At 47.0% G+C, this 19,410-nt stretch overlaps 2 protein-coding genes across 2 annotated transcripts in view; one reads left to right on the forward strand and one right to left on the reverse strand.

Annotated features, from left to right (window-relative positions):
- Nucleotides 1-13,060, reverse strand: LOC120917283 (general transcription factor II-I repeat domain-containing protein 2B-like). Its single transcript, XM_040328470.1, has 4 exons — nucleotides 12,739-13,060; nucleotides 9,552-9,656; nucleotides 7,195-7,302; nucleotides 1-2,070 (listed from the first exon to the last, which is right to left on the reverse strand). The coding sequence occupies exons 1-4, from the start codon at nucleotides 12,781-12,783 to the stop codon at nucleotides 247-249; spliced, it is 2,082 nt and encodes a 693-aa protein (XP_040184404.1). The 5' UTR covers nucleotides 12,784-13,060; the 3' UTR covers nucleotides 1-246.
- MRPL23 (mitochondrial ribosomal protein L23) overlaps nucleotides 12,955-19,410 on the forward strand; it is a 22,876-nt gene continuing 16,420 nt past the window's right edge. Inside the window, exon 1 of the mRNA XM_040328471.1 lies at nucleotides 12,955-13,039. Coding sequence (XP_040184405.1) covers nucleotides 13,023-13,039 — 17 coding nt within the window. The 5' untranslated portion in view covers nucleotides 12,955-13,022. The remainder of the gene's footprint in view (nucleotides 13,040-19,410) is intronic.

Raw genomic sequence — 19,410 nt, forward strand, 5'->3', positions numbered from 1 at the left:
AACTAGTAAAATCATTTTATTTGCCAATCAGCTATACACTATATTTACAAAAGTATAAACAATGTAATAAATAAAGTGTATGAAAACATGAAGTAGTTTGTCTTTTTGTCTAGCCTAACATTTAGGATTTTTTCCCTACTGTAGTTTAACACTGATCACAAAATGTAAAAACATGTCAAGATGAAAAGGAAAGAACATAAGGTGTGTAGTAACTTCCTAGTTCAGTGTTATGGAGACAAATAGGTTTTAATGAGTGGGCTGTGTCAATAATTCATCGATGTCGACCTTAAGATTGGTTGTGGAAAGGCGCAATGCTTGTAGGAGTGTGCGATTCGAGATATTATTCCTGTATTTGGACTTGATGTGATTCAAATCAGAAAAAGCTCTCTCACAAATATAGGTACTGCCAAACATTGAGGCAACTTTCAGTCCCAAGTCCCGTAAATTTGGATATCTTTCTTTAGGAAGAATTTTAAAGAACGGTATCCCAGACTCAGCCCGGGAAGCCAGGAATACATCAGCCTGTACTTCACATAATTCCATTTGATAATGGGCATCTGCAGAAACTATATCCACAGTGAGCGGACTGCTGAACAACCTAAAGCTACAATTCAGCTCATTAAATTCCTGGAACCTAGCATTGAAGTTCTCAATGAGAATTTCGATCTTTGGGATAAACCTGTTAAAATCTAAAATGCATCCGGTGTCTTTCATCTCGTAGAAAAGTTCACTGCAGCAACTTAAATGTATCAGCTCGTTCCTCAATAGATTCAGTTTTAGGAGCATGAGCTTGTTTTTGAAGGCAGAAATATGCTTGAAGAGCTGGTTAATGTTCTGCTCTCTCTCCTGCAAGCTTGTGTTCAGAGTGTTCAAACTTTGTGTGATGTCTGTTAGGAAGGCCAGAGAGCAGAGGAAGTCCGTGTCGCAGAGACGCATCTCTAAGACTGGATCCGATTTCAGCTCAACCAGAAATAAGTAAATTTCCTTTCGAAACCTGAAGAATTTCGAGAGGTAGCTTCCTTCGCTCAACCATCGGAGGTTCCGATTTTGGGGCAAATCAGAACTAGCCGCTTCCAGGTCTTCCAGCAGTGCCTTAAACCTCCTGCGAGTCACACCACATTTCTTGTCTCTGATCAAATTTGTTACCTTTATAACAACTTCCATCACATCTGCCATTTTTAACAAGGTTCCCACCAAACCTTCCTCTCGTACGATGCAGTGTAACAACAAGCAACCGAAACCATCTCTCCTAAGTAGTGCGGCAAGCACAGAGTTCTTTAACGTTGTAGATTTGCAACCATCGGTCATAATGCTTATGCACCGTTCCAGGCCGCCATAATCCCCCAGCACAATCTTGACTTCTTCGTAAATGTCTTCGTCCTTTGCAACTCCTTGCAGGGGAGTCAGATGCAACAATTCCTCTGAGGTATGAAAGTTCTCATCCACCGTCCGGACGCAGATGATAAGCTGATTGGTGCCGGTTATGTCTACATTTTCATCGACAGCAAGGGAAAAGTAAGTGCAGTTCTTGACGGCCTCGTGGACTTTCTGAGTGATGTACTGATCCATGACGGAAATACGCCGGGCCACCGTTTGATGGGAGAGTGAAACAGACTCAAAACTTTTCGCCATTTCTTCGTTACCAAAAGCACGAGCCATTTTTACGGCACATTCCTTGATAAACGCGCCATCGCTGAACGCCTTCTTCCTTTTCACAATCTCCTCACAGATCAGGAAGGAGGCCTTGATGGCGGCCTTTTCTGTATTTAGGGCTGGTTCAGGCGAAGGGGCTTGGCTGTTTAGTTTGTTTTTCAAGTCACTGATTACGGCAAGCCTCAGTTCCCCGGTATACTTGGAGAATTGGAATTCGTGCTGAGACACATAATGTCTTTTTACATTGTACTCCTTGCAGACGGCCAGGATCTGGAAACAGACCAAGCACTGGGGCTTATTCTTAGTTTTCACAAACAAGTAATCCGTCTCCCAACGTTCTTTGAAAGCCCGATTTTCACTATCCACCTTTCGATGCCGAGGGGTGCTAGTCTTTGGTACATGGCCATCAGGAGGAACCTAGAAAATGATGCAAATATGAATTATCAAAACAAGAAATATATAACCACATCTATCCCTTCATTGCATTGTGCAAAATTACATTATGGCTTACACAGCAGAATCTGAGAAGCTACAACTGCATTAACTACTTGCCGCCTACCAATTGCAGATTGACGTCGGCAAAGTGGTTTCAATATCCTGAGTGGACATCATATGACGTCCTCAGGATATTGGGGCGCGCATCGCGGCGATCGTTGTTGCCGGGTGTCATTCTGACACCCCGCAACACCGATCTAGGTAAAGAGTCTCCGACAATCAAGGCTGATCACGATGTAAACAGGAAAAGCCGGTAATCGGCTTTTCCTCACTCGGGTCTGTCAGACGCGAGTAGAGGAGAGCCGATCGGCTGCTCCTCTGACAGGGGGGGGGGTTTGTGCTAGAGCTGCACGATTAATCGCGGAGAGAATCGCGATTTCGATTTTCTGGCATAATTTTTTTTTGAGAATCCTGATCTTTAGTCTAAGCAAAAGAATCGGGATTCTCATTTTGACCAGAATCGTGCAGCCCTAGTTTGTGCTGATCGATTATCAGCACAGCCCCCCCGAGGATGCCCACACTGGACCACCAGGGATGTAAAACACAGGGATGCAAAACACACACTAGACCACCAGGGATGACAGAAATAATGGATGCCAATCAGTGCCCACAATGGGCATCACTGATTGGCAGGCATTGTTTGCCACTGATTGGCATCCATTAGTACAACACATACGTTAGTGCCACCTATCAGTGCCCATCCATGCCGCCTATTCGTGCCCATCCATGCCGCCTATCCGTGCCCATCCATGCCGCCTTATCAGTTCCCATCAGTGCAGTACCCATCAGTGAAGGAGAAAACATACTTATTTACAATGTTTTATAACAGAAACAAAAAAAAAAACGTTTTGGTCTGGGCGGGAAGGTGTATAAGTGCCCTGTATGGAAGTGGAAAAAAACAAAAAAAACAAACACAGAAAGCATTTTTTTTTTTTAAAGTTATGTAATCATTCTACATACAAATTAAATGGTGTTTATGAGAATTCCAAAAATCCTTGCATTCTGTTACAATGAAACTCAGCACTTGTAATGTAGGCTGCTCAGAGGTATTGTTTGGGATGCGATCTGTCTGCCAGATCACCAGCTGTGTTGCTCCCTGAATAGTTGCCAACATTTTTTTTAGGAACAATTTTTTTCCCAGAAACCCAGTGTAGGCAGAGTCGTATGTTAATTAGGGGTAGGGCATTCATTTTGTAGGTGTGTCAAAAGACGAAAATTGCACGGTGGTGATGGTGGGTGTGGCATAAATTACGCTAAATATTGGGCGTGGCTTAAAAGGTGGTGCGTTTACATCTGCCTGTCCATAGGGATGCATGGACCTTCCTATCGGGTCCACCCTGAAAAATTAACAGGCAGACCTGATTGGACCCGCTGTAAAGGGGCCTCAGTGATCAGGTCATAGAGTGACTATGAGAAATGTTTTTTTTTTTTTTTTTTTTAAACTGCACTGCCCAATTTCTCACAATCCAGTGCAATGCATTAGAATAAAAAAAAAAGTTACCTTTGAAGTCCACCTGTAACTTCAGAGCCACCCCCCCCACCTTCAGAGCCCTCCCAGTGCTGGAACTGTGCATAGTGGGGAAGGGAAGAGACCATCACGACATCACAGGGCAGATGAGAACAGCAATGGTCCTACTTACAAGCTGAGAGACGAGCGGAGCACTGCAGAGCACTGGAGAGCAGAATACTCTGTGCTGGGACTCCAGCCACCATACTGTTGTCATGTGCCAAGTATTTAAAGGGGGTTGTAAACCCTTGTGTTTTTTCACCTTAATGCATCCTATGACTCCCTGGGTGGCAGAAGCATTCCCCGACCCTCAGCATGCCCCCTGCATATGTGCGGATGCAGGGCAGGGAATGCCACTGCCAATTTTGACAGCTTTAAAGTGGGAGTTCACCCATTTATAAAAAAAAAAATTTTCTCCCCTTAGCTTCCTGCTCGTTCGGTCTAGGGGAATCGGCTATTTGTATCAAAATATGAGCAGTACTTACCCGTTTTCGACATGCATCTTCTTCCGTCGCTTCCGGGTATGGGTCTTCGGGAGCGGGCGTTCCTTCTTGATTGACAGGCTTCCGACGGTCGCATCCATCGCGTCACTCGTAGCCGAAAGAAGCCGAACGTCGGTGCGGCTCTATACTGCGCCTGCGCACCGACGTTCGGCTTCTTTCGGAAAATCGTGATGCGACAGTCTCGGAAGACTGTCAATCAAGAAGGAACGCCCATTCCCGCAGCCCATACCCGGAAGCGACGGAGAGGATGCATCTCGTAAACGGGTAAGTACTGCACATATTTTAAAACAAATAGCCGATTCCCCTAGACAAAACGAGCAGGAATCTAAGGGGAAAAAGTGCCCTCTAAGGGTGAACCCCCGCTTTAAGGCGAGATAGCTCGGGTTTGGACTTGTCTTCAGACACACCAGAGCTCATCACATGAGTATACTGTAATGACCTCTGCGCACCGCCCCGCATCCCACGGACCTCTGCGCAATTGAAATCGAAAAAAAAAAATTCACTGAAGCTAACTTTTAGAGGTAGGCCAACTTTATAATTTTACAGCGATATTGTTTTATAATATTTGTATATGTTTTTTTAATGCCATCCCTCCTTTTTAGGGCCTTGCCAATTAAAAAAAAAAAAAAAGAAGTCCTGAAAATTACTTTGGATTTTTTTCTACATAATGATATATTTTAGTGTATAGCACAGTAATGCCTTCTAAAAACAGAACATCTGGTATTTATATCTTATTCTAACACATATCCCAAAAATAAGAGCTTAGTTCCTCATTTCAGGACAGTGGGTGGAGCCATGAAAATCAACGATTCATGCCCAGAAGCAAATCCAGAAGCACTAGTCTATGGTGCAAACATAGCCCGATATAGTCTCCAAACTTTCTAAACAAAGGGCCAGTTTACCGTCTTTCAGACTTTAGTATACAAGCGGCCTTATTTACGACAGCGTAACATATGTGTTGCGGCGTAAGGCTGCGTAATTCAAATGGGGAGGTTGCGGACCTAAAAAAATGCGCCGGCCGGACGTACGTTCGTGGATCGCCATAACTAGCTAATTTGCATACTCAACGCGGAACTCGACGGAAACGCCACCTAGCGGCCGGCCGAAAAAATGCATCTACGATCCGGCGGCGTACTAAGACGTACGCCTGTCGGATCGATCCCAGAGGCAGTCGTATCTTGTTTTGTAGATATTCTTCTGTGAATCTGGCCCTTAATCTTTTCCAAAAAAAAAAAAAAGACAGGTGTGCCCCCAAGAGGGCGTTGGAGCTGAACCTAAGGGCTCAGGAGCTGACAGTATTCCCACACACTCCTGGGAGGGTCAAGCCGAAAGACCCACTGAAGGCCAAAATGGGCAAGTAACCCTGTAAGTTTTTAATTTCAACACATTGAAAAGTTTTATTCCATTTCAACACATGTAAGTGAAAAAATTGTATATGAAACCTGTCTGATTTGATGTATATCCATCAATGGTATCGAAATGTCATATTTGTATACTCATTTACGCTCTTTAATAATCTATTTTGGAATATAAAATATTCTTGCTCAAATATACCCCTGAAGAAGGAGACGCATACTTTCTCTGAAACGCGTCGGGTACAAGAATCACAGTATCTTTAATTATGTAATGATGTTGACAATATTGTAAACATGCTTTGTGTCTTTACACATGTCTGTTTTACTTACCGTATTTTCCCGCGTATAAGACGACCTTTTGGATGCAAAAAAATGCATCCAAAGTCGGAGGTCGTCTTATACGCTGGTACCCGACTCCGTCAGGCTGCGGGCATCCATGATTTAAAAGCCACGCCTCCTCCTAAGACTGTTCCGCGATTGGCGGAACACTAATTTTCCCAGCAGGGCCTCTGTTCAGTGTTCTGCCAATGACGGATGCCTTCTCATCCTCGGACGAGAGGACATCCGTGATAGGCGGAACACTGAACAGAGGCCCTGCTGGGAAAATTAGTGTTCCGCCTATCACGGAACAGTCTGAGGAGGAGGCGCAGCTTTTGAATCATGGATGCCCGCAGCCTGGAAGCCAAAATCTGAAAAGAAAGTAAGGTGTGGAGGTATGTGGTGGCACAGTGGAGGCATGTGGTGACAGTGGGGCCATGTGGTGACAGTGGGGCCATGTGGTGGCACAGTGGAGGCATGTGGTGGCACAGTGGAGGCATGTAATATAATGGCACAGTGGAGGCATGTGGAGGCACAGTGGAGGCATGTAATATAATGGCACAGTGGAGGCATGTAATGGCACAGTGAGGCATGTAATGTAATGGCACAGCAAGGCATGTAATGTAATGTAATGTAATGGCACAGTGAGGCATGTAATGTAATGGCACAGTGAGGCATGTAATGTAATGGCACAGTGAGGCATGTAATGGCACAGCGAGGCATGTAATGTAATGGCACATCGAGGCATGTAATGTAATGGCACATCGAGGCATGTAATGTAATGGCACAGTGAGATCTGAAAAAAGCTGAATAAAGCCTGTTTCTGTCAGCGGTTCTGGCTACCCCTTAGCTTCCAGAAAGACTAGTAGGAAGGGGGTAGTCTTATACAGCGAGTATATCCCAAAACCAACATTTTTCCTGGAAAAATAGGGGGGCGTCTTATACGCTCAGTCGTCTTATACGGTATGTATTTTTAAATTTAATAAATAATTTATAACTTTACATATTTCTAAAGAATTTTGTGCCTCAAAAGTCCACCAAAAGGGGATTCAGTTTTTTCCCCTTTCAGACTTTAGGGGGGGCTGGAGTGTGGCCGAGAGAGTAGAAAATGCCCAAGTGTCGGGGGAGAATGGTGCCCCACCATCTGTGCCGGTAGGGAAGAGTGGCGCCCTGTCGCCAGTGCCCGTAGGGGAGAGTGGCACCATTGGAATAAATAATGCACAAGGGCCAAACAATGGCAACCAAAAGCACCATAATTTGGAGACTGCTTTTGTAGAGCTATTCATTCCAAACAGCATACAGCAATTTTGTCAGGCTTTGGATAAATATTACTGAACATTCAGTAAAACACCTTTTCACTTACCTCTGTAACGGCAGGCACTGGGGAGAAACCCATCTTCAAGTTCAAATCAGAAGCACTGAAGTCATTCAAGTCGGGTATCAGCTCCACTTTTTCTTTTTTGAGTATGCTCTGTTAACAACACAAAGTCACTGCTGGGATCAGAAGCAGGGTGAACTGAACTGCTGAAATAAACTGAATGCACCCTGTACTGTAAACTTTAACCCAATTATTGTCCAGTTATGGGAGGACATCTATTGTAGCGACGTTCCGTCAGCTGAATACTTACTGCGCATGCGTAGCGGGTTTGCTAGTGTGACAGACCACCTGCAGTCAGAAGGAGGCAGCGGACATGTTACTACACCCAGCTACGTTTCGAATTTTGAAGAAATTTTAACAATAAAGTGAGCGTAAATAAATAAATAAATATAGTATATTCACATCTGTGATGCCGCTTTGATGTTACATTTTGAAAGAAGCTGGACGCCAGCAGTAAGAAGGTGCGGGGGGCCATGTTGGTGCACTCCGCACTGGTCAGCTCTAAACCTTTAGGCTTTCAAAATATAACATGAAAACAGCATCACAGATGTCAAAATATTATACTGATTTATAGACGCTCACTTTGTTAAATGACTGTGAAATTCAAGCTGGATGTAGTAAGATGTCTGCTGGTGCCTTATGCCTGCAGGTGTTCTGTCAGATGTCAGATTAGCAAACCTATGCATGCACAGGAAGCATTCAGCTAACATAATGTCTCTTCCGTTACCTAATCTGACAGGGCGCCGATTCTGACAGAACATAGGCACTTTTAGGTAGATTCAGAAAGAGTTAGACCGGCTTATCAGTAGATAAGCCGACCTAACTCACAATCTAAGCCAACCTATGTTTAAGCGTATGCTCAAACAGAGATACGCTTAAACATATCTAAGATACGACGGCTTGCGCCATCCTATCTTAGATTGCAATATTTTGGATGGCGGCTAGGTGGCGCTTCCATTGCGGTCGGCGTAGAATATGTAAATGAGGGGATACGCCGATTCACGAACGTACGCCAGGCCGATGCAGTACTTTTACGCCGTTTACGTAAGAGATAGGCCGCGTAAAGTTAGAGCTAGGCTCTAGTGGAATAGTAATGTCAAGTATGGCCGCCATTCCCGCCGCGAAATTCTAAATTTTTAGGTTGTTTGCGTAAGTCGTCCGTGAATCGGAATTTACGTCGTTTACGTCCACGTCAAAATCAATAGGCCCGTACAGCGTACTTAGCCGCAATGCGCACTGGGAAATGTAGGCGCCCGGGGCATTCGCAGTAGCCAAAAAACGTCAAAAACGCGAGGTCAAGCCTCATTAACATTAAACACGCCCCCTCCAACCCATTTGAATTAGGCCCCCTTACGCCCGCCGCGTTTACACTACGCCGCCCTAAGTAAGGAGGTAAGTGCTTTGAGAATCATGTACTTGCTTCTCTTACTTAAGGCGGCGTAGTGTAAACACGCTAGGCTACGCCGTCTTAAAAATTGCGCGCCCGTAACTGAATATACCCATTACTGACATATGCACAGTGTACTGAGCTGTATATGTGCTGCACTGTATTTTTTTTTATATGAAAATAAATCATGCTTTCTGTATGCAGGCCAACCAATAGGCTGACCAACTAATCGATTACGAAAATAGTTGACAGTTTTATAATCGATTATGTTGATTCTAGGGTTGTCCAGATACTGATACTAGTATCGGTATCGGGACCGATACCGAGTATTTGCGGGAGTACTCGTACTCGCGCAAATGCTCCCGATACCTAAATAGAATACTTTTTTTGTATTTATCAACATGTTCTATGAAAATTCTTTGAGTTTTTTACTACTGCGTGACAAGCAAATAAAACATTTTTATTCATTTTTACTCATTTTTATTCTTTTATAATGTCTTGAGTTAGAGTTCTTCATAATTCTAAAGAAAATATCCTTAGTCTGTATTGTGGTTTGAAAACTGTCACATGACATTTAAAAAAAGTATCGGTATTCGGTATCGGCGACTACATGAAAAAAAGTATCGGTACTTGTACTCGGTCCTAAAAAAGTGGTATCGGGACAACCCTAGTTGATTCGTTGTTTCAGCAGTACTTAAAGTGTAAGTAAACCCCCCTATCGTTTTCAGCCAAGGAAGCTGCCATCTTGGCCTCTGTTTAATCTACAACTGCCATGATGCTGCACATGTGATCAGTTATGACACGAGCCATTGGATGGTTTGACAGTTTGGTTGAGAGCACAACCAATGGGAGTGTTATATTTCCGGCACGTGCCGGAAATAAAACTGTTTTATGGATGGGTTTACTTCCGCTTTAACATTCAGTAAACGAGCTTAAAAAGAAACTTTTCACTTACCTCTGTAACTGCAGGCACTGGGGAGCAATTCATCTTCAAGTTCAAATCAGAAGCACTGAAGTCAGTCAAGTCAGGTATCACCTCCACTTTAAATTTGCGCTTGCTCTGTATTGACAAAACAAATTAGAAGGATGGAAGAGTTTTAAGTCACTGCTGGGATCAGAAGCAGGGAGAACAGAACTGCTGAAAAAAACTGAAAGCACCTTTCACTGTAAACTTTAACCGATTGTTGTCCAGTTATGAGAGGACTTCTATTGATGTCCTCCCAGAACCCCACTCCCCTGTGCGCTCTCTACGATCGCGGTGTCCTTTGGAAACAGCTGATCACAAATCAAGGTAAAAAGGGCCAATCACACTGGCCTTTTACCATTTGATCAGCTGTGTCCAATCACAGCTCATCACATGTAAACAAATGGTGGTTATCTGCATTTCCTCTCCTCAGTGCCGTCACTGTGTGATGAAAGCCGGCTATCCTGTGACAGGGAACATTTACACTGATAATCAGGGCACTCTTATAAGTGCCCATCAGTACAGAATATCAGTGCCCATCAGTCAGGGTGAATAAAAAATAAATAAATAATAATAATGGCCCAGATTCAGAGAGCAATTGCGCCTGCGTAACCATAGTTACGCAGCGCAATTGCTTGCTTGCGCCGGCGTTACGAATGCTCCTGATTCAGGAACATCGTAACGCCGACTGCAGCCTAAAATCCGCGTGGCATAAGGCTCTTATGCCATGCAGATTTTAGGCTGCATTCTTGCGATGACCGCTAGGGGGCGCTCCCATTGTGCTCAGTGTATAGTATGCAAATTGCATACCAACACCGATTCACAATGTTGCGCGAGCCCTGCGTACGCAAGTTACGTCGTTTCCGTACGGTGTGTTTAGCGTAAGGCTGCCCCTTCTAATAGTAGGGGCAGCCAATGCTAAAGTATTCCCGCCTTTCCCGCGTCGCAAAATTTGAATTTCACGTCGTTTGCGTAAGTGATTCGTGAATGGCGCTGGACGCCATTCACGTTCACTTTGAAGCAAATGACGTCCTTGCGACGTCATTTGCCGCAATGAACGTCGGGAAAGTTTCCCGACGGCGCATGCGCTTTACGATCGGCGCGGGAACGCGCCTAATTTAAATGATTCCCGCCCCCTGCGGGATGATTTAAATTGCGCGCGCTTACGCCGGGCAATTTTGCCGGCGCGCCCTTGCAATTTACGGAGCTACGTCTTCGTAAATCGAGGGCAGTGGCGCAAATTTGCGGGGGCGCAGGGCAAAATCGTTGCCCTGTGCCTCCGTAATTTATGCGCAAATCTTACTGAATCCGGGCCAATATATGTTTTTTTTTTAAATCAAATTAATTTTAATAAAATGCCTTAGGAGTAAAAATCTATCTAAAGATAGTTGTCTATTTAAGATACATTAATAATTTAGTTCATCCAGCATGAAATGGAGCTTAGTTATGTAGAATTAGGCTGTATATTCTGCCATATTTACATTTTTGGTAAACTCATTCAATGAATCCAAGTTGAGATAACATGCACTGCATTGACGGATTCACACAATTTCACAGTAACCATGAGATACACCAAAGTTCAGGAATATTCCTTTATCCCATTGTTTTGCACATCTATGTACACTACAAACTGTATGATTGTTTGAAGAGAAGTGAAGTGTGAGGAGGAAGGGCAGGCAATAAATATAAAGCACTAGAAATGAAAGTGAAACTTTCTAAGCAGCTTATAAACCTTGTGCTCTTTCTGCACATAGCTTGAAGTACTTTATTCCTCCCTTGAGGAGCAAAATGGCAGAAGGCCGTAAAAGAGACCCAGTTTGGGAATATTTTATTTGCAAATATTAAACATCCTAACCACCAGCAATGATAGGTGGTTACATTTAAAGAGCACCTGTCGTTTCAGATCCATCCTGGTAGCGCCTGTAAGCGGGCATCCACTCACCTGTTGCCGCCACTTCCCTCACCTTGTGGTATCAATGCCACATCACCAGCCATCCCAATATAGTGAATAGGACTGTCGGTGAGTCTACAGCGGATCAGAGGTGGAACCGATGCAGGGCAGAGCAGAGATGACAGTTGCTCTTTAAAGATGATGATTTAAATCAAATCCACCCTGCCATCAATGCAGCCTCATTAGCGCACTTCAGTGTGTGTATATATATATATATATAAAAATTGGCAACATTTTCAGATGGTTTATAAGCACAGTGGTGATTACATACCACCAAGAGAACAGTGTAGCATGACCGCACACCTGTCATTCAAAGTGCAACAGCATTGAAAGCTGAAAACTGGCCTGGGCAGAAAGGGGGGTAAGTGCCCGGTATTGAAGTATTTAAAGATAGATTTCTCCATGGTGCCCGCAGCTGTGGAGGCTTATTGTCTCTCTATTTGCCTTTCCAGGTAATGCATGTATTCCACTCGTCTGGGTGTGGAGAATACCTGCTGTATAGGAGGGGGGGGGGTGTCTGTCTATAGGAGGTCCCCCAAGTTTTCGGGGGGGGTGTCTGTGTATAGGAGGTCCCCCAGGTTTGATGGGGGGGGGTCTGTCTATAGGAGGTCCCCCAGGTTCGGGGGGGGGTCTGTCTATAGGAGGTCCCCCAGGTTCGGGGGGGGGTCTGTCTATAGAAGGTCCCCCAGGTTCGGTGGGGGGGTCTGTCTATAGGAGGTCCCCCAGGTTCGGCGGGGGGGTCTGTCTATAGGAGGTCCCCCAGGTTCGGCGGGGGGGTCTGTCTATAGGAGGTCCCCCAGGTTCGGCGGGGGGGTCTGTCTATAGGAGGTCCCCTAGGTTCGGGGGGGGGGTGTGTCTGTCTATAGAAGGTCCCCCAGGTTCGGGGGGAGGGTTTGTATATAGGAGGTCCCCCAGGTTCGGGGGGGGGTCTGTCTATAGGAGGTCCCCCAGGTTCGGGGGGGGGGTCTGTCTATAGGAGGTCCCCCAGGTTCGGGGGGGGGGTCTATAGGAGGTCCCCCAGGTTGGGGGGGTGTATAGGAGGTCCCCCAGGTTGGGGGGGGGGTGTATAGGAGGTCCCCCAGGTTGGGGGGGGGTGTATAGGAGGTCCCCAGACACACCTCTACAAAGGCTGTCCATTGTCCAGCATGGATAATACACACCGCATGCTGGGACCTGTAGTCCCCCCCAATGTAGGGGATAGCAGTGCTCATCCCGGTGCGGACCTACCTTAGCGGGTTTCATGGCTGTGGGCTCTCCTGCGGAGGATTCCATAGAAGCAGCTTCCCAAGCACCGGAACCTCGGTCCCCTGACCCCGAACACAGCACAGGAAGTGTTGGGGGAATCCTCCGGTCAGGGGGTCTCCGCTCCTCCCAGCCGCCAGGTGGCGCTGGAATCGTAAGCCGCTGGTCACACCGTGCCTTCACTCTTCCGGAACTGTGGGTGGCGCTGTGTATCAGGAAGTGAAGGAGAGCAATGTGAGTGGTGGAGGAGAGCGGGGTCACCGGAGAAGATGGCCAGCAAAGTGATGTGAGTGCTTTGTATGCCTGTGAGAGGTGCAGTGCTGGGACAAGGTTATTTGGTGCCCAGGGCGAAGGAGGCAAACTGCGCCCCCCCCCCCCCAATTATCATCGCCACTATTGTGACTATCTGGAAATTTCTGCGGGTATTCTGCACAACCTTCCCCAGCCTCCATAGCTCTCACTTTGCACAGCCTGCCTTCTGCAGCTCTCCCCTCTGCACAGGGCTCCCCCTTCCCAGTTCTCCACTCTGCACAAATCCACACTTTCCCAGTTCTCCACAAATCCACCCCCCTCCACACTTTCCCAGTTCTCCACTCTGCACAAATCCCCCAGCTCTCCCTCATGTGCAAATTCCCCCCAGATCCCCACTCTGCACACATCCCCCAGCTCTCCCTCATGTGCAAATTCCCCCCAGATCCCCACTCTGCACGCATCCCCCAGCTCTCCCTCATGTGCAAATCCCCCCCAGATCCCCACTCTGCACAAATCCCCCAGCTCTCCCTCATGTGCAAATCCACCCCAGATCCCCACTCTGCACACATCCCCCAGCTCTCCCTCATGTGCAAATCCACCCCAGATCCCCACTCTGCACACATCCCCCAGCTCTCCCTCATGTGCAAATCCACCCCAGATCCCCACTCTGCACGCATCCCCCAGCTCTCCCTCATGTGCAAATTCCCCCCAGATCCCCACTCTGCACAAATCCCCCAGCTCTCCCTCATGTGCAAATCCCCCCCAGATCCCCACTCTGCACGCATCCCCCAGCTCTCCCTCATGTGCAAATCCCCCCAGATCCCCACTCTGCACGCATCCCCCAGCTCTCCCTCATGTGCAAATCCCCACTCTGCACGCATCTCCCAGCTCTCCCTCATGTGCAAATCCCCCCAGATCCCCACTCTGCACGCATCCCCCAGCTCTCCCTCATGTGCAGATCCCCCCAGATCCCCACTCTGCACGCATCCCCCAGCTCTCCCTCATGTGCAAATCCCCCCCAGATCCCCACTCTGCACGCATCCCCCAGCTCTCCCTCATGTGCAAATCCCCCCAGATCCCCTCTCTGCACGCATCCCCCAGCTCTCCCTCATGTGCAAATTCCCCCCAGATCCCCACTCTGCACGCATCCCCCAGCTCTCCCTCATGTGCAAATTCCCCCCAGATCCCCACTCTGCACACATCCCCCAGCTCTCCCTCATGTGCAAATTCCCCCCAGATCCCCACTCTGCACACATCCCCCAGCTCTCCCTCATGTGCAAATCCACCCCAGATCCCCACTCTGCACGCATCCCCCAGCTCTCCCTCATGTGCAATTCCCCCCAGATCCCCACTCTGCACACATCCCCCAGCTCTCCCTCATGTGCAAATCCACCCCAGATCCCCACTCTGCATGCATCCCCCAGCTCTCCCTCATGTGCAAATCCACCCCAGATCCCCACTCTGCACACATCCCCCAGCTCTCCCTCATGTGCAAATTCCCCCCAGATCCCCACTCTGCACGCATCCCCCAGCTCTCCCTCATGTGCAAATTCCCCCCAGATCCCCACTCTGCACGCATCCCCCAGCTCTCCCTCGTGCAAATCCCCCCCCAGATCCCCACTCTGCACGCATCCCCCAGCTCTCCCTCATGTGCAAATCCCCCCCAGATCCCCACTCTGCACGTATCCCCCCAGCTCTCCCTCATGTGCAAATTCCCCCCAGATCCCCACTCTGCACGCATCCCCCAGCTCTCCCTCATGTGCAAATTCCCCCCAGATCCCCACTCTGCACGCATCCCCCAGCTCTCCCTCATGTGCAAATTCCCCCCAGATCCCCACTCTGCACGCATCCCCCAGCTCTCCCTCATGTGCAAATTCCCCCCAGATCCCCACTCTGCACGCATCCCCCAGCTCTCCCTCATGTGCAAATCCCCCCCAGATCCCCACTCTGCACACATCCCCCAGCTCTCCCTCATGTGCAAATCCCCCCCAGATCCCCACTCTGCACACATCCCCCAGCTCTCCCTCATGTGCAAATCCCCCCCAGATCCCCACTCTGCACGCATCCCCCAGCTCTCCCTCATGTGCAAATCCTCCCCAGATCCCCACTCTGCACGCATCCCCCAGCTCTCCCTCATGTGCAAATCCCCCCCAGATCCCCACTCTGCACGCATCCCCCAGCTCTCCCTCATGTGCAAATCCCCCCCAGATCCCCACTCTGCACGCATCCCCCAGCTCTCCCTCATGTGCAAATCCCCCCCAGATCCCCACTCTGCACGCATCCCCCAGCTCTCCCTCATGTGCAAATCCCCCCCAGATCCCCACTCTGCACGCATCCCCCAGCTCTCCCTCATGTGCAAATCCCCCCCAGATCCCCACTCTGCACACATCCCCCAGCTCTCCCTCATGTGCAAATCCCCCCCAGATAGTTACCATGGTCCTGCACATGTGATCAGTTATGATTGCAGCGATTTAGATGCCCTGGTGTCAATGGCAGTGATGGGCGGAATCATTGTCAATCTCTCCTTCCCGGCCCCTGCACTAACCCAACAGGGCATGTAAAAGTGGGAGTGGCTCTACCGGTCACAAAATTGTTGCAGGTGTGATCAGAACCAGTGCTGGTGTTGTGTCTATGCCCAATCACAGAACACGGCTTGTGATGATGCTGCAGGCGGGTGTTTAGTGAATGAGCATAGAGGGAGCAGGGGACACTTCTGGAGGGGTGAATGGAATTCTAACAGCAGTGGTTCTATCTGGCATAAAAGCCCACTGTAAGGCTAAAGACACACTGGCAGTGGTAACCAGCTATTAACCCTCTAATATGATGATGCTGGGAAAACAAGAAGTAAAGGAAAAAGGGTATACAAGCAGTGAAAATCAAAACGGGTAACACGATCATTTTTCGGCATTTAATAACATTTTTGAGCATGTAGAAAAAGCGATTTTTTTTCCAACTTCATCATTAAAACGACGTTGCCCACACACGGTCGTTTAAAAAAAGTGCTCTAGCAAAGCGCGGTGACGTACAACGGCACTATAAATGGGAAGTTCCATTCGGATGACGTCACCCTTTAGCTGATTTTGTGTTAGAAAACCGCAAATCGTCTTTTACTGTCTGTTACAGCGTGATGAATGTGCTTACTCCATTGCGAACGGTAGTTTTACCAGAACGAGCGCTCCCGTCTCATAACTTGCTTCTGAGCATGCATGGATTTTTAACGTCATTTTAGCGCCCACACACGATCATTTTTTTACAACCTGCAAAACAACGATTAAAACAGGGCTCAACAAATCCCGGGTGCCAGGTTTTTTGTGAGCTGGCGCCATCTGGTGGTGGCCGTTGGTATTACAAGTTAAGCATTACAAGTTAAAAAGCAATTCTAATGTCATTTTTCACTGCCATCTTCTTCCCTCTAATTAGAACCCCCAAACATTATATATATATATATATATATATATATATATATATATATATATATATTTTATCCTAACACCCTAGAGAATAAAATGGCGATCGTTGCAATACTTTCTGTCACGCCGTATTTGCGCAGCGGTCTTACAAGCGCACTTTTTTGGGACAAAATTACACTTTTACTAATTAAAAAATAAGACAACAGTAAAGTTATCCCCATTTTTTTTTAATATTATGAAAGATAATGTTATGCCGAGTAAATTCATACCCAACATGTCACGCTTCAAAATTGCGTCCACTCGTGGAATGCCGACAAACTTTTACCCTTTAAAATCTTCATAGGTGACGTTTAAAAAAATCTACAGGTTGCATGTTTTGAGTTACAGAGGAGGTCTAGAGCTAGAATTATTGCTCTCGCTCTACCAATCGCGGCGATACCTCACATGTGTGGTTTGAACACCGTTTACATATGCGGGCGCTGCTCACGTCTGTGTTCACTTCTGCGCGCAAGCTCGTCGGGACAGGGTGCGTTTTCTGGCTCCTAACTTTTTTAGCTGGCTCCTCGATTCCAAGCAAATTTGTCAAACCCTGGTTTAAAACGTTGTTAAAAAATGCAGCATGTTCGAATTTTTTTTTTCTGTCGTTTTTCAGAACCCGAAAAATTATGTGAAGCCCACACACAATCATTTTAAATGACATTTTTTAAAAACGTAGTTTTTTTATATGCCGAAAAATAATCGTGTGTACGCGGCATAAGAGTTTTATCCATTCTCTACTGCTTTATTCAAAAAAAAGGTATGGCTACATTTTAACTTTTATTACTTGTCTGCATTGATTTTTAAATCATTTTACTATATAGCCACTAGATGGCACCATTCACCTCCCTTGGCAGCAAAGCATTCTCCCCAAAAACTGACAATGCATTTACAAGCCACGGGGATCTTTCATCACTCTTTATTTTGCGTCATTCTTTTAAAGCGGTGGTTCACCCTCCTTAACAACAGTCTAGCATTAATTTCGGCATAGTAGCGCGAGCTACAGTATGCCTGTCTGTATTTTTTTATCCCCGTACTCACTGTGCAATTGTATATTGAAGATTCCGACTCCCGCGGGGAATGGGCGTGCCTATGGAGAGGGAGGATGATTGATGGCCGGCTCTGGCACGTCACGCTCCCCGAAGACAGCCGGAGTAGGTCTCGGCTCTTCACGGCGCCTGCGCACAGGCTATGCGCAGGCGCCGTGAAGAGCCAAGCCTATTTCGGCTATTTCCCGAGAAGCGTGACGTGCCAGGGCCGGCCATCAATCACCTTCTCTCTCCATAGGAACGCCCATTCCCCGGAATCTTCAATATACAATTACACAGTGAGTACGGGGATAAAAAAATACAGACAGGCATACTGTAGCTCGCGCTACTATGCCGAATTTAATGCTAGAGGGAAAAAAAAAAAAAAAAAATTTTTTATATAGGGTGAACCCCCGCTTTAAAGCCAGTTTCTACCCCATTATATTGTTAAGAAAACCAGGGTGCAGAATTCAAATTAAGGTCAGGTAATGTTTCTTTACCTGCACAAATGGAGGGGCCAGTAAGATTTATATCTGCCCTGGATATTAAAATGAGGAAAATCTATCATAGGCCTTTTGAATGCAAATATGGGTCAGTGGAGTCAGAACTTTAAAGGATTATTTCACCTTTTGTAACATGTTACACCCATATTCAGGGTGTATGTGACAGATGTACTGGCCCCTGCACCCCCACGAATCCCCCCTCTCCACCCTATTTTGTCAGCAAGCAAGGGATCTTCTCCCCCCACTCACGGTCACAATCTGAAGGAAAAGCGGCCATGCGAGCTCTGCCCATCCCGGTACATCATTCAATTTACAGTGTTCTGTAAATAAAATGTAGGTTGCCACGCTGCACGTGACACTTTTAGGACTCATGAATAAGATGACAACTTTGGATAACAGTGAAGTGATAAATATATAATAAATGGTATAAAACGCCAAGTTGTGTACAAATCTACCACTATGCTGATAAGAATACTGTGTTGATCTAATATTTTTGATCCCCAGGTGCACCGTCACCTCAGATAAAGAGAACTCTCACCGGAACCAATAGACCAGGGATCTGCAATTAGCGGACCTCCAGATGTTGCAAAACTACAAGTCCCATCATGCCTCTGCCTCTAGGTATCATGCTTGTGGCTGTCAGAGTCTTGCTATGCCTCATGGGAATTGTAGTTCTGCAACAGCTGGAGGTCCGCTAATTGCATATCCCTGCAATAGACCATACTACAGAGTCAAATCGGCATGCAGATCATAATCTCATTCTAAAGGGTCACCATAGCCTCTTCTGTGCAGAAACCAGCTAAAGGAGGCTATGGTAAACCCTTTGCAAATGTATGGATGGTATTAATCTCACATACATAGGAGACTGGGAGATACCATAGGAATTTCATTACATGGCTTCTGCATAGATCCTTCAGGATGAGATTATGATCTGCATGCCGATTTGACGCCATAATATGGTATGTTGGTTCCGGTGAGAGCCCTCTTTATCTGAGGTGACTGTGAACCAGGGATCATAAATATTGAATCAGCACAGTGTTGGATTTGTACATAACTGGGACATTATATGAGATTTTATTTATTTTTTATACTTGGGTGAATGCAGCATTGGTCCCCCAGCGCCTCTGCACTGAGAACCAATCAATCGAACACAGCCAATGGCTCGGTTCTCTCAGCTCCCCAAGTGAAGAGCTGCTGCCTGTTGGTCAGCAGCTCTCCTCTCTTCTCCTCCTCGCTCACTGGAGCTCTAAGCTGTGGAGGGGCGAGGAGCGGCCGTCTTAGCGGCTGGCTGGAACGGGCATCAATCCAGGCACCTGGCTGATCCAGACTTCCATTGTTGGGATGACACGGTGCCTGGACTGATCTGTGTGATGTCAGCAGATAGTGGAGTTAAGCCCGCTCTCCGCTGAAAATGGGTCACAGGAGTGC

Source organism: Rana temporaria, chromosome 11, assembly GCF_905171775.1.
Source record: "Rana temporaria chromosome 11, aRanTem1.1, whole genome shotgun sequence".
Classification (NCBI taxonomy): domain Eukaryota; kingdom Metazoa; phylum Chordata; class Amphibia; order Anura; family Ranidae; genus Rana; species Rana temporaria.